This window comes from Corapipo altera, unplaced genomic scaffold (genome assembly GCF_003945725.1).
Source record: "Corapipo altera isolate COAL_440 unplaced genomic scaffold, ASM394572v1 45, whole genome shotgun sequence".
NCBI classification, from domain to species: Eukaryota; Metazoa; Chordata; class Aves; order Passeriformes; family Pipridae; genus Corapipo; species Corapipo altera.
In genome coordinates this window covers 5605199-5620892 of record NW_020884877.1, presented here as the reverse complement: position 1 = coordinate 5620892, position 15694 = coordinate 5605199, and the positions used below count along the sequence as shown (strand labels likewise).

General features: G+C 37.0%; 1 protein-coding gene across 3 annotated transcripts in view; it reads left to right on the top strand.

Moving 5' to 3' along the window:
• The window catches only part of PGAP1 (post-GPI attachment to proteins 1), a 30573-nt gene that overhangs the window by 2757 nt on the left and 12122 nt on the right, over positions 1–15694 (top strand). For 2 of the 3 annotated variants that reach the window (XM_027637425.1, XM_027637427.1), the window contains exons 2-12: positions 1569–1722; positions 4857–5032; positions 5650–5821; positions 6887–7047; positions 8556–8608; positions 8784–8850; positions 10278–10383; positions 12137–12192; positions 12287–12370; positions 14059–14108; positions 15639–15690. In XM_027637425.1, the coding sequence (XP_027493226.1) occupies positions 1569–1722; positions 4857–5032; positions 5650–5821; positions 6887–7047; positions 8556–8608; positions 8784–8850; positions 10278–10383; positions 12137–12192; positions 12287–12370; positions 14059–14108; positions 15639–15690 (1131 nt within the window). Of the gene's footprint in view, positions 1–1568; positions 1723–4856; positions 5033–5649; positions 5822–6886; positions 7048–7664; positions 8266–8555; positions 8609–8783; positions 8851–10277; positions 10384–12136; positions 12193–12286; positions 12371–14058; positions 14109–15638; positions 15691–15694 lie in introns of those variants that run through there. The other variant, XM_027637426.1, reaches the window with a different exon arrangement.

Here is a 15694-nt window from a genome sequence, read left to right as displayed (position 1 = left end):
ATCACAGTGAAAGAATGAAACACACTCTTTCTACTTCATTAATTAATATAAATAAAATATTATAAATAATACCTAGAGAATATAAATTCTAAATATAGACATCTCAGACATCCTAAAAAAAGGTTGCAAATAACCAATATGTCAAATAATTTGAAGGCTAAGGGAGAAGGAAAACAGTCTTTAGCTGAGGAGAGACAGAAGAAAAGGGGAAGGGAAGGAGTGTGTGGGCAGGAAATTAAAGCTAAATCACCTTTGTTGTAGATGCAGCTGAGAGAAATAATAAAGTATTTGAAATAGAGATGTTTCTATTTCGTGAAAACAATTAAGAAAGACTTTAGAAAGGATTTCTGATGTAAAACTGAGTTCAGATTTGACCTTATTCTGCAAAAGTTTTTCCTTAAATTATAAATTACACCTTAATGCATTTATTTTTTGTTGTCTTATTTGTCTCTCAATGGGTGTAATATAATTAATCAAAAGTTGGAACGAGTGTATTTGCATTTATCAAAATTTTAAAAATCTGTATCTTAGAAATTCAGAGTTATAAACCAGCCAACCTCCTCCAAGCAGGAGTTAATTAAATGTCTTGTTGTTTACTACGTGTTTGGTTTAAAACAGTGTCACATGACTCTTAAGAGTCGTGACTTAATGGTCTAAGATTAATCCTGACCCAGCCCTCAGGTTCAAAGAGATTTTGTTCTTTTCTCTTCAGGAATCATAATCCTGTGAATAAGTTAAGTGATAGGTTAGGGGGTTAGCTCTATTCTTCTTGGTGTTAATCCAAGAAATGTGGCCCTTTTTAAGATGACAGCTGATAAGTAAATTGGACCCTGAGTTGTATAAAACCAGGTGGTTTGTCACTAGGCCACAAACCCAGCTCCGAAAATGAAACAAACAGGAAAAGCACTGAAGTGTGGGTTGTTTTTTTTCTGATGACCAAAATTGAGGTGGTTACTACTATTGTTTAAACTCCCATTGCAGATGACATCTCTGCAAAAATCACCTAAGAGAATTCACACAGTATCCATAATTTACCCTGACATAACAGGTGTCATCCCACAGTCACCTACATGAGCCTGTTCTCCACATTTAGTTTCCTATCAGTTGCAGTAGCACATCCTTGTTCTCAGTTACCTTGTGTTGGAAAGGATTCCAGAGCAGGAATAATGAGGATCACTCACAAGCCCCAGTTTCTGGTCTCAGATTCTGCTGTTCTGGGAAAAGTGGTTGGGCTTTGGAATGACTTTTTTTTTCCTTTCCACCCCTTATGAATGGGTTTACCTTATGAACGTGCAGTTTGTTTCAAAGCTAGTTAAAGTTAATTGCTGTTTTGAGTAACTGCAGCCACTCATTCTGCACAGTAATATCTACTTGAACAATATACTTGATACTTTAATTAGGTTTTTTTAAAGCAAACCCCAAGTTTTCATTTGGTATCCTTTAGACTGTAACTTAAAACCATACATAAAATATAAGCCAGATCATTTAAATGGCTCTATAGCCACTGTATTTTCTTGTTTGTAACACTATACACAAAGTATTTGTTTTCTTTTTAACTTTTGCAATAGAAAATAAAATTACCCAAGAAAACAACCAGACGATACCCAGCATATGAGCTCTATCTCTATGGGGAAGGGAACTATGCTGAAGAAAACAAAAATCTCCTGTTGACAGGAATTCCAGTTCTTTTTCTTCCTGGGAATGCTGGCAGTTACAAACAAGGTAAGTGTTTAGCGAAGTTATGTTACAAAAAAGGCTCTCACATTTATGCATTATTTAGTTTTCTGTTTGAAATACTATCAGCCAGAGTCATAATGATTGATCATATTATGATATAGGTATCCTTGTTGGTCCATGTTTAATTTCAGACAGTCAAAATACATTATTTTTGTTTGAAATCAGTTAAATGTTTAAGCTATAATATTTCTCTGGAGCAAGACTTTAACCTTTGAAAGCCAGAAGCAGTACAGTGCTGTAATATGGCAGCACCATACCCTTCCTGTACTTTTGTTTGCAAACATCCAGTTGGTTTTGATTTGAACAATGTTTTGTGCAGTTTATGCCAAATAAGACAAGATCTGAATTTGATTAGAAGAGACTGAACCCTCTGTCATCTGTGATGTGAAGGAATTACATGCTTTAGAAATCAGGAGCATCTTGTGGCTTGCCCTGTAGCTTCATTATTTCCTACTTCTGTATGTAGTGGTGTTTTTTCCTCAACATCATCTTCTCACTTTACATACAGCCTGCTTTTGTTTCCCAGGTTATGCCCTCTTACACTTCTAGGCTCCAAATGAAAGGAAGTAATAGTTTTAAAGCATTTTTATTTTTCCTTCCATTGTGAATACCAAATTGATGAACACGGAGTTTTGTGTTTCAGGGTTTACTCTGGTATCTGCAATTCCTTCCAGGCTGGGTTTGTCAGACTGTAATTTTTGTTCTCTAAAATGAGCTTTGAAACAGTAACACTCACTGTGTTGGCAAAACAGATGGATGCATGTGGGGAAAACCACCATACTCTGAACCCTGATATCTTACTGTGATAACTTTTCCTTCTATTTGCACTGAACCTAAATTACCTAATTTCAGAGAACCCTTACAGAGTTTTACTTTTTTTGAGAACATACTCGCATAGCTTATAACAACATAAAATATTTTACCAACTTGTACTTTTAGAAAACCCATACAGACTTCCAGGCACAATACCATCCAAAGAAGATTACAGACATAATGGTTATGAGAGATGCCATATGGACTTTTGTAATTGTGCATCAAGTATTGCAAATCTGTGAATTAATGCTGTCTCTAAAAACATGACAGTACATCACTAGGCAGTAAATAGAATGGTACTTTCAAGGCATGTTAGGAATCAAAAGGAAGCATCTGAAGAATAAACAAACTCAGTGAGTAGAAGTACTACATAGTGTGGATATAGTGTGTTGCTTAAGGTTAGTAAATATTTAAATATGTATTCTTTGAGTTAGAGAGACTAGCAATAAGTCATATGTGCATTTTACAAAACCTTGTTAAAAAAAAATTACTCAGTGGCTGAGAATATTTTTTGTTCTATTATGGAATTTATGGAAATTCTTATTTTGTTCAGAATTTATTGTCAGATAGCACAATTTTATACTGTAGACAAATATCAATACTTAGATAAGCAGAGAAGGTGTTGCTATTGCAATTTTATATTGGTTTAAAATATATTCATGTTTGCTGAGCAATGAAGACGAAAGGGCTGCTGCTGCCTTTGCTGGACTTATTTTCATAAAATCATTTAGGTTAGAAAGGGCCTTTCAGATCATCAAGTGCAACCACTAACCCAGCACTGCCAAGCCCATTACTAAACCATGTCCCTAAGGGCCACATCTACACAGCTTTTAAATGCCTCCAGGGATGGTGAGACCACCACTGCCCTGGGCAGCCTGTTCCAATGCCTGACCACCCTCTAGGGGAAGGAACTTTTCCTAAGATCAAGTCTAAACCTCCCCTGGTGCAACTCGAGGCCATTTCCTTTTGTCCTTTCACTTGATATTTTGGAGAAGAGGCTGACCCCGCCTCACTATGACTGCCTTCTGGGAGGTTTGGATGTGTTACTGGCACTTTTGAAACGTGAATTCATCAGCTTCCATGGGCACTAAAATGAACTTTGTAAAATATACAAAATTCAGACTTTGAGTAAAAGGTGATTTGGGAATGAACCTGAGATTGGGAGAATTGAGATCCTGGGTTCTGTCTAGCAATCTGTCGCACACTTGCCTTGTGATATTCTTGTGCAATATTCTTGTTGCTTTTACCATGACCTCCAAGATATAAGGTTGTGATAAGATACTTGATCTTTTAAACACTTTTTAGGTATTTTCAAACCATTTTGAAGGTGGACTTATAGCTTATTTTAGCTATAGATAGAGATTGACTACAAATCACATTTATAATTTTCATCATGGTGATAATATCTGTTGGGGTGCTTGAACGTGCAAAGTACTTCATAAATATAACTGTGCCATTTCAAGAGCATCTCTGAAATTTGTTTGATACCTTAATTTCTGTAGCAGACTTTTCTGAGAAGGAAGGTTCTGCAGTTCCCTCAATCTGTTATACTTTAGGAGAATCTTGCTCCTGTGTGCTGGATTTGGGCACACCTTTCTGGCAATCATTAGTTATTTTATATACTTGTGTTTGGGACTTTTCTCTTTTATTTTATTCTTTCCCTACCATGCATTTTTATTTTCAACTGGTACTGTTCCCATCCTGCCATGTCTCCATGGAAACTTGGGGACAATTCTGCTCTTGAAGGGCTGTGTTAAATAACAGCCAGGGTTAGACAGGGGAAACAGGTCAGAAGCAAGACCTTCTAAACTGAACATTTTCTCCCTCAAGGTTTTAGATGGAAAAGTGTCACATAGGGTTTGGTTTTGCAATCCCCCCATACGTATTTTGGTGTTATTTGGGAATGTTGTCTTAGAGTTGATGGTCTTCAAAGGAGTTTTAGGAAAGCCTAAATTCCTAGCAGGGGGAATGCTTTTACTGTTGAAATCAAGAATGCTCAGTTTGCCTTCTTGTCCTGGTGGCAGTAAGAAGGTACAAATGAGATGAGAAAACAGCCCTTGGGTGGAGGAACACAATCTTTGATCCTTGTGTAAATTTGTGTTTGACATAAAATATCCTTGTAGGCAGGGGTAAGCTCAAAGGAGATTGTCTGCTTTTGGATGTCTTTTGTAAAGGGCTTGAGATGAACAGCGGATTTAATAAAACATTTTTTCTTAATAGATTATATATTTATGTGTTTATCTACTAAAGATGGTGCTAAGCAGTGACTATTAGACTGTTCTAATTCATGTGGTTTCTTTTTCTAGTGCGTTCTCTTGGCTCCATTGCACTTAGAAAAGCTGAAGATGTTGACTTCAAGTATCATTTTAATTTCTTCAGTGTCAACTTTAATGAGGAGTTGGTTGCATTGTATGGTGGTAGTCTGCAACGGCAGACGAAGTTTGTGCATGAGTGCATAAAAGTAATTCTTAAGTTGTACAGGGTAAGTGGTGACATATGCTGAGTAATGTACTTGCATTTGGGAATGGATTTCTGGGTGCCTTTTCTGCTGGAAAACTGAAGAGTGATGAATAAGGGAGGAAGACTTTATAGTGTGTGTAGATAATTGAAAGTGATAATAATGCAACAGAGATTTGCTTCTCCTTAACAGATTTTTATTGCTTGTGACAATCCCAGAGCTTTGGTTTGGTTCTGTATTGTGTTTCTAAATAAATACCTCCATACACGGTGTATACTTTTTTCTAGTAGAGATGTAAACTTTCTCTAGCTTATTAAAATATTAATATAGCATTGCCTCAAATCTAGTTTTCACCAGGAAAGTTCTTTGGTATACTTTGTTCCTAAGAGTCTCAGAGATTAAAATAAGCTTAAGTTTATTAAGTTTACACAGGGTACATAGTATTTCCTCTTGAGCCTGAAACTGAAATTAAGCACATTTTTTGCGATAGAAACTGAATTTATACTCGTTTTGTAAACTTGTCAAGTTAATGTTATCCTTGAAAGGCCATAAGTTAATTTTGGGGGGAAAAAATCCCCAACTAATAACCACAGTTCAATGTCAGACAAGTTTCTGATGTGTCTGATTGCTCTTTGCTTAAGGATGGAGAATTTGCACCGACCAGCGTTGCAATAGTAGGTCATTCCATGGGTGGTCTTGTTGCAAGAGCGTTGCTCACTCTGAAGAGTTTTAAACCTGAACTTATCAACCTCCTCATTACACAAGCCACACCTCACGTTGCACCTGTAATGCCTTTGGACAGATATCTTACTGGTAAGTGTTGTGGGTCATCTGATTACCTCTTATTTCTTTATTGTTCCTCTCAAGCACTAATAGGTGAGATTCTTGCAAATCGACAGTAATGGGTGCTGCTTTGTTTACTGTAATTAATCTGTTCCTTTGTTACTCAGGTAGTTGTTTGAGAGCGCCAGGATACTCAAAGAAAGTTGTATTAAATGGATTATGTGGACTTGAGTTTCTGGGCAAGGCCTGGAGCTCTCAATAATTTGTAATTTTAATAAGTTGCAGGTCACGTTACTAAATTTGTAAGCTCCCCAATGTGTGATGTTTTTTCTTTCCTTTTTTCTCCCCTCTTTTAAACCTTGAGCTCTGTAATGGCTTTCTTTATCAAATTAATTGCCTAAATAGTGTAATTTTGGTAGAAGTTTGTAAATTTAATGTTTTTCATGCCCAAAGGTGTTGGGGGTAAGAATATTTAATATAGATATAATATTATATTTTATGTAATGTATTTGCAGAAAAGGTCATATTTTCTCCTCACCTAAAAAACTATGGCACAAAGATAAAGAATAATCATTATGCATGTACTATACACTTCCTGAAAAAGCTAGATTTGATTAAACTGTACTGATTAAATATGTCCTTAGTGATAATTCTGCTGCTACACGTAGATACCAAGAGAAGGGGAAGAGATATTCATTTTCATTATTGTTTGTGACACCCAAGAGGAATGGATTATCTTTAGCTGCTGGATTTGATTTCTTGTGCTTGTATTAATTCTCCGTCCTACAACTGATTTCAATGCAGTGCTGCTTCCTTGCTGAGTGTTTCTGGACCATGGTTGTCCTTCAAATAAATCTGTGGTTTGCTGCTTTTAACAATGTATGTGTTCAGCTGGTATAGAAAGTGTAAGTGTATCTGTCTTTCCTAACTCCCTGGGGCTAAACCAATAATTTTCCTCTCTTATATGAATCAAAAGTGCCAATCAGAGCTCAATCCTCTAGGGTTCGGAAACTTTTAGTTTGATGTTTATATTGCCTTTTTTAATATGAAATAGGCTTATGGGAAAATTGTGATTGATTTTAATATATTTTATAGATTTTTATACAGCTGTAAACAATCATTGGATGCTAAAGGCCCAAGATTTAAGAAATTTAACTACCCTTTCTGTGGCGGGAGGATTCAGAGATTACCAAGTTCGTTCAGGACTGGCTTTTCTACCGAGATTGAGTCAACATGACAGTGCCTTATCTGTTGTGGTAAACAAGCAACCTATTTTTTTGGTTTTGCATGGAGCTATGTTAGATAGCCATTTGTGGAATGCATGTTTTGGTGTCTAATTACAGTCTCTATGTGCAGCGTAGTGTAAATAAATGTGAAAATACTACACGTGAAAACACAAAGTAGATAGTATGTGGTTATAAGATCATAAATAGTTGATGTAGTATAAATCTACCACTTGGTACCATTTCTGCTTATGACCTTCTTGCACTGTTTCAGCTTCAAAACTCAGGTTTTATTTCCCTGCATTTTTGCAAGAGATATGTGTGTAGAGACTGGCAGATGTGCAGCACAGAAGTTGAGTTCTTGTTTGATTACAGAAAGAGAGCTCTAGCTTGGAGCCTTCTTTTTGTATTTATTGTTTTTCAAAGAATTCAGGAATAGAAAGGATGTAGAGGATCATCAAGTCTAGTCTTCTGCTTTTGCAGGCGTCTATCCTTTCCAAATTAATCAAGAGACATCAGAAAGTATTCAGGTTTGTCATTCCATCCCCTCTCCATCAACCTGTTCCCTACCTGTTCTCCCTCAGCATAGGGAGACAATTTGTAATTTCTGACTTCCATTTACTGCACAAACCAGTCTTTTAACGCATTTGTTCTGACATCAGCTTGAAATATTATCTGAAATAGTTGTCATTCCCTTGGTGTTTACCTCCCTGTCTGTTGTACAGAAAGCTGTCTATAAATAGTCTCAGCTCAGATCCTGCTAGGCTAAGAAGATTAACTCTGCATTCCCTTTGTCCTAGTAACCATTCTCTGCATCTGCTCTACTTTCATTTCTCTTGAGTGTTGGTGACCAGAATGTTGCATGAGATTCTACGAGTAGTGGTACCAGTTCTTTGTTTTGTTTTGGGGGCTGTGTTGTGGTTGTTCAGTTTGGGGTTTTTTTTTCGTCCCAGGTGTAATGCATTAATGGTTCATAGCTTCAGGTTGTGCAGACAGGTGATGAGCTGCATTTGTAGGAGGTTTTTTTGATATTGTTAGTCCTTAAAATGCGATATTTGCAATATACTTACACAAATGAATAGCTTCAGACTGTCCAGTTCTTTCTGCGTGGTGTTCTGATGCTTTTTTTCATTGAGAATGCCCTTGGTTTTTCTACAGCAGATTTATTGGCATGCTTCTATTCTTGTGTGCCAGGATCAATTACTAAAATAGTAAGATTAGTCATAGAAGCAGTCTTTGAAGAAATTTTTGGTAAGTTTCCTCCACTCCATAATTTACCCTTTCACCATTAGTCTCTGCTATCTAACATAGATAACTTGGTGGTTTTGTTTTATAATTTCCACTTTACAAGTGCTTCATTGCTTGTAAGATCTTTGACTGAAGAAGTCATTCTGTGGTACTCTAGGCCCTGAAACTCTTAAGATAAACTCTGTTCTTTTTAATAATTGCACAAGTATTTAAATAAGGAGGGGAAAGACGTGCTTATAATTTGAAAATGTTGAATACTAACAAAAGATTAACTTTTTTCTTTCCCCAAACAGACCTCAGCTGTGCCTAGAGCTTGGGCCTCAACTGACCATCTCTCCATAGTGTGGTAAGTAATGGAACAGAGGTTAATTGACTGCCTGTGTATACCTCTGTTCTCTGCTGTTATCACTTTATACCATATTTTAACTGTAGCATAATATTATGGTGATGTCTCTTCTGACCACTTTTATTACCCTGGATATTTCCTTTCTAGATTTAATTTTACTTCTTCTTTCTTCTAGGTGCAAAGAACTGATCCTGGCTACCATCAGAGCTTTATTTGATCTCATAGATGAAAATACAAGGCAGGTCTGTATATGTATTTACCCATCACACTTTCTTCTTTCATCCCAGAATGCCTAGTCAGGAGAAATATCTTCCTATTTTACAGAAAACTCCTTTTTGATTATTCTAAGTCATGCTGAGAAAATTGTTGTCATTTTGTCCCAGTCACCGAAAAATTCTGTGACTTTGTTGTTTGACCAATGTGTCAGAAATAATTAGAGGTTTACTCAGTTTTCATTATTGACTTCTTGATGCTTTATAGCTGCTGGGGTATGGGCCAAACATTTCTTCTAATGCAGCAGGTTCAGTTGACCTTGTACCAGGATAAACAAATTTTTTTAGCTGTGAATGTGACCTCTCAGTGTGTGTTCAAGTCACCTCCTCTGACCACTATACAAAGGATGAAAAAGCATGTGTGGTGATCATAATGACCAGCATACATCTGAGGTAGTTTTTTTTTTTTTTCAAAAACCACTTACAAAAATAGAATGCAAGTAAAGTACCTGCATATTTGTGCACCTCCAGCTACCGTTATTTATTGCTTTTCTAAATGGATATCCTACACTTACTTTTTGAAAACTCTTGGAGAATCTCATATTGTACAATTTTTTTTCTACGATGTTATGCAGTAATTATCATGAATTGGAATTAAGGCCCAAAGGGTTGAAAATACATCAGAGCAGAGCCTCAGACATAGAGGAGGAAGGACTCCAGGTGTTCTTTTTGAAGCTGTTTGGGGCAGACTTCTCTCGTTTCTCATGTGTACTCATTTTCATGTGTGATTTAGAGAGTCAAAAAGGGAGTACAGTTGTTCTCTAGTTTACTGACTGTGCTGGAGGATAAAAATTTTCAGAAATCAGTACCAATGACCACAATTTTTGAAACAAAAATTAGTCCAGGAAAATTTGTTTGGGGAAAAACCAAACCAAACCAATGAAACAAAAAAAAAAACCAAACAAAAAAATCGCATCCCCAAACAAAAGCGAATCCTGTTGTAGCTTTACAGCTGTTTGGATGCTTGAAATAGTCAGAAGAGATGTAGAGCAAGCTGGATTTGTGAGCTGAGATTAGTAAACCTAAGTGTGAGAATTTTTCCTAAGCTCTGGCATAAGTGTGTTATTTCAGGAAGAATGCATGTGTGTCTATAGAGAAAGTTCAATGGAATGGTTTCCGTGTGTTAAGAGTAGGTGAGGATATAAAACTTCTGGAAGTTTTAACTATAAACTTGTAGACTTTTTTATGACATGTATACTTTCTGTATTGCACTGATTGACTATTGATGGCACTTTTCTGTTCAGGTTATTGAATTTAAAATAGAAAAGGTACTATGTCTTCTCACAATCTCTCCAGCCTTTCGTCCACAAAACTCTATTGTTTTTGTTAGCTGTGATCATGTGATGATCTTAAATCATACACATTGGTAAAAATTTGATAATGTGCTCTTTTTTTAGATAACTGAGGATCCAAAGAAGAGAATGTCTGTACTGAATCACCACTTTGTAAGACACCCTGCAAAGATATTTGAGGAAAATCCTGAAGTTTTTACAGAACTCCCAGGTGTGCAGCAGTTTTGTTTTGAATAGGATTCAGTGATGCTCCTTTGTTATTAGTTCATCTTCTCACTAACAATGTTTTGGAATACACTTTGTCCTTCTTTAGACATTGCTAAAATGATATGTGGGATACAGACCTAAATGATCAGTTTTCTTTGGTTTTAAAAGTAAAGAGTTTAAAAGGGGTAGGAGCAAAAATCTGTCACTTTTATATAGCTTGAATTCTGGAGGATGCACAGGAGTCATATTTACACCAGGATGTCCAATAAAAAAATCTCAGGGACTGGGAATAGCTGGATGTCAAAAATACAGTCTAATCTACTCTTACATCCCGTGTTTGCAAGAGGGATAGTAGGGGTGTTATAGAGCTGTTATGTTAGTTTTGTGCTGCTCATGGAAATCCTGAATATTCAGATCTGCTTCATCAATCACTTCCTTTTTGCCATGACCTGGCAGGGTAAGATGGACTGCACACCAAGGGTTTCCTTGTAAATTGCCTTCCTGAGAATGGTAGCTAAAAGTGAGAAATTTTGACTGTGTGGAGTCTTGGGAACTAAATACAACTTTAGTAGGGCACAGCTTTATTCCTAGTTTTGCTGACCTGGGCTGAACCATTTTATGAAAACGATTTTATTTCAGGGATTTTCTCAATGTAAGATACTGCAGAAATACTAAAGTAGTTTGTACTTTGGCATCCAGATTTGGCCACCTTTTATAAGAAGGGATTTAGGCATTGGCATATACTGAAGTGAGTATGGAGTGGAAGACCACCAAAATGGTTAGTCCTGGGGCATAGGAGGCAGGGGAAAGAGGCTGAGTTAACTGCAGTTTTTCACCCTAAAGAGAATGCTGAGGGGAATCCTCTTGCTGTCTTCAACTACCTAAATGAAAGACTGGAGAGAAGATGAAGTTAGATTTTTCTTGGAGGTGAGCAGTGATAGTACAATAGGCAGTAGAATCCTGTTGCAACAAGAGACATTCCAGTTGGATGTTAGGAAAAAGTACTTCACCCAGGAAGGTGGTCAAACGAAGAGGTGCCCAGAGAGGTTGGGAAACTGATTTTGTTTGTTTGTTCACCTTTTTTGGGGTCAGTTTTTAGCAGTAAGGAGGAATAAGTTTAAATTGGATTTCATGTTGGCATCTTCCTTATTTGTGCTGAGCTCTTGACACTTTGTGGAATTTCTGTGATGGACTTGTTACTCTAGTTACATGGAAGAAAGATATTAACCTTCTTGCATGACAATTGACATTGTTTGTATCTCTGATCTCTTCATTATTCTGTCTTACTCTTTTTCCCCAGACATATCTTTGAACTGCTGCAGTTTTCTGTACGTGTTATTCACTTCATTGCTGATGTGTTTCTGCACAGCCTGTATCAGTTTTAAAAGGGCTGACAGGAGCAAAGACTGAGTCTGTAGTTGACTCAGCTTTAATCAGTCACCCTGTAATTACATTAGTAACATTCAGTTTGTTTTGTTGCCTTTCGATCTGTGTTTCAAGATCCGTAGGGTTTTTATTTTACAATTTGTATTTAATAACAAGATCTTAGGATTTTGCTGTTTCCTGTGAATTTGGTGATAACTGTTGCATGTCATTCTAAGCAGTAGCAACCCTCAATGTTGATTAGAACTTATGAAGTTTATGCCCATTTACGGATACGAGAGAAGACCTTGGTAAAAGTTAAGTAAATATAAGATTTTGGATAAAAGGATAATAGTTCCTGCAGTGTGGCATATAAAAACATGTGTTTTTTGTAGGAATTTTCATGTGGATTACAGTCAAAGCCTCAAAATGGACTTATTCAGTTTACAATGTAAGTAATGTTTTTTCCTCATTGTGTTTTTGTATTTATTTTGGTGGTTTTTGTTTGTTTTTTTAACTAATGAGCTTTTTTTTTTTCTTTTAAGGATTCTGATGGAAAATATTTCACATTTCCTCTTGCAACCCACAGAAAATCATACAGTCATGTTTACTGTGAAAATAGTATGTTGGTGAGAAAATACTTCTTTCATGTCTGGAGTTTGTTTATAAAGCTGTGGTTTTTTTTAATTTATATTTGCTGCAGTTTTAAGATAGTTTAACGGACAGTTGTTGAAATGCTGACATCCATTTACATTCACAGCTTAATGCATTGTGTAAGATGTTGTTGTAACTACCTGTTGTAGCATGTCACACTTGGTGTTCAAGATCTGAAACTTTCAATGCCACCTGAACATCAAATGTTTTATTTTTGACTCTTATGGTTAGCTCTAGATTACTTGGTCCTTTACTTTGGTGCAGTTCTGTATTGATGGTTTTGAATGAAGATGCTATTTTTCAGTGCTGCCATGTTTTTCCCATATTTCTAATTTGGGAAAGTTATTTATAGGTTTGCTTTCCCACAATACAATTAAAGTGAGTCTGCAAGGCTACAAATGTCTTTCACTAAGCAGTGGAAGAGAATGGAAGGCAGATGAGGAAACAGCACCATCTCCATTGTCTCCTATTGAGAGGAGACACCATAATGTGCAGCTCTTATATTTTTAGTTCAAGACACAGGCATTCAGCCAAAATTTTTTAAAATTTTTTTACAAGAATTAATTTAGTCTCTTGGCAAACTGAAGGTGGATAAATATTCTTTTCAGAATTTACATATTTTAGATTAGTGGCAAGAATATTGACATACTTTCCTGTTCCATCCTGCCTGTCCCTGTTGCCACTCCTCCCCTTAGGAAATACCACCAATGTGAAAAATGATTGTCTGTCCTTGGTGCTTTTCTAATGGTCCTTCTCAGTGGCACTTCAATGTTTACCTGTATGTTGTAATCTTAGTTGTACTTTAATAAGATAACTTTGGATACAGTGTCTTGAAGACAGGGTTAATACAACTTGAGGAGGAGGAAGGAGGTAGAAAACAATATCTGAGATCCTTGCATCATGGTGCTTTTGCTTCAGAACAGTTAAATTCTCAAGGGAGGGAGCAGTAGAACATGAAATATCTAAAGTATTCCTCTACTACTTAAAATAGTGCCTTGAGACATTTCTTTAAGTTAGAAGAGATAAAGCATGATATGTAAGATGGGTATTTTTTGAAGACAAATTATGAAAGCTTGTTTGCTTAATCTTGTATTTATTCATAAATAGAAATGGTGGCCAATTGAAGTTATTCAAAATGGTTCCTAGAAACCCCACCACTCAGTCTTATGCTTTACCTTTCCATCCTTGTAATTGCAAGATTATGATATCAGACTTTTAATGGAGGATATCACTTGGTGTTAACACAGAAGTCTGACTTCATTGTGAAATGGAAAAAAGATAGGTGAATATCTTTCATTCTAAATAACTGAGGAAATCTGAGAGAGAGTGTTTTTATGATCATCTTCACTGTTATGTTTCAGCATTTAACATCCTTATGAGAGTTTGGTCACTGTAGTGATAGCTGCTGTGGACACACTGAATAGAAAAGGAGTGAGACAAAGCTGAAAGTTTGTTCTCTTAGTAAGTTAATTGCACCAAGGTTCTGCTGCCAGAGACAGTTGCTGATATCTGGTATACTGAAATATTTAGCATGTAGAAATTTTGGAGATTATCAGCAGCTTTAACTCCTGCATTGTTTAGAGTAAAGAACTGGTATTTTCAATATATTTATAAATGCAGTCACATATAGGTAATGTACTGTTTTATGGTATTAACTTTACAGGACACAAGTAGTTGGATTTATGGCTGCATGAACAGTAATTCATCGATGTGGTGAGTATGAGCAGTTCCTGTTCTTTATCCAAATAGATCTTGTGGATTGTGTTTGAATTTAAAGCATATAAATAGTCTTTGTAGGAAGGAAGAGATTGGGAAGTAAAATTATTATCGTAAAGAATTCATGCTTTCGTTTCACCAAGAGAACAGGAAAGATAGGTTTTCTCAAAATAGGTGATTTTTTTCTTCATTAAGTTGTATTTTTGACCTTCATAGCAGTGAGAAGTCGTTCTTGTTGCTCTCTTGTGGACACTACATGCTGTGCTGGATTCCAAAATTATGGAGCTTGTAGCATCTGGATGGTTCTGGTAGCTGGCTGCATGGTGGCACTCCAAGAGTTGCAGTCAATGACTCCATGTCCAAGTGGAGGATAGTGATGAGTGGTCAGTATTGGAACCAGCACCTTTTAACATCTTTATGGGCAACATGGACAGTGGGATTGAGTGCACCCTCAGCAAATTTGCCAACAACACCAAGCTGTGTGGCATGGTCAACATGCTGGAGGGATGAGATGCCATCCAGAGGGACTTGGACAGGCTTGAGGGGTGGACCCATGCAAACATCATGGAGTTCAAAAGGCCCAAGTGCAAGGTCCTGCACCTGGGTCAGGGAAATCCCAACAAAAGTACAGGCTGGATGGTGAATGGATCGAGACAAACCTTGGGGAAAGACTTAGGGGTGTTCATGGACAGGAGGTTCAAGATGACTCTGCAATGTGTGTTTGCAGCCCAGAAAGCCACCCACGTCCTGGGCTGCATCAAAAGCAGTGTGGCCACCAGGGAGGTGATTCTGTCCCTCTACTCTACTCTTGTGTGACCCCACCTGGAGTGCTGTATCCAGCTCTGGGTCCCCAAACACATGAAAAATGATGACCTGTTGGAATGAGTCTGAAGGAGTGCCACTAAGCTGTTCAGAGGGCTGGACCACCTCTCCTATGAAGACAGGCTGAGAGAGTTGGTATGTTCAGCCTGGAGAAAAGAAGACTTCAGGAAGACCTTATAGCAACCTTCCAGTACCTAAAGGGGACCTACAAAAGAGCTGGAGAGGAACTCAATGTACATACACACCATGTTAGAACTGCTGCAAGCTCTTTAGCAGCTAACAGAATTTTTGATTTATGTGGTATACTTTAGATGTTCCCATAGGAAGAATCAGTACTTCTGATGTTTCAAAGGTGATAATAAAACTGCATGTTAATTTAATGCCAGTGTTCTTTTAGCTCATGAAGAGTTTTCATTTTGTGTCTGAAGTTGCATGCCTGATAATGCAACTACGTGTTTTGTGTATGACAGAGTTGGAGCTTTGTTGAACTTGTTTTTACAAAACAAGATTTGCACTATCTGAAATCATATAGTTTGATAAATTACAATGATAGCTAACTGCAGTACACCCAAACTTGTTCTCAATTTAAAATGTGAATCCAGAGAGAGAGAGAGAGAGAGAAAAGCTGGTATGTTAATCCTCTGCCATAATGTAGGGCCTGCATAATGAATATGCTCATCCTTTCATGTGCATGGATTTTTACAGCCTGGAAGCTACTGATCTATCCTGGAGAGCTGAGTTACTTCCAACCACCAAGGTAA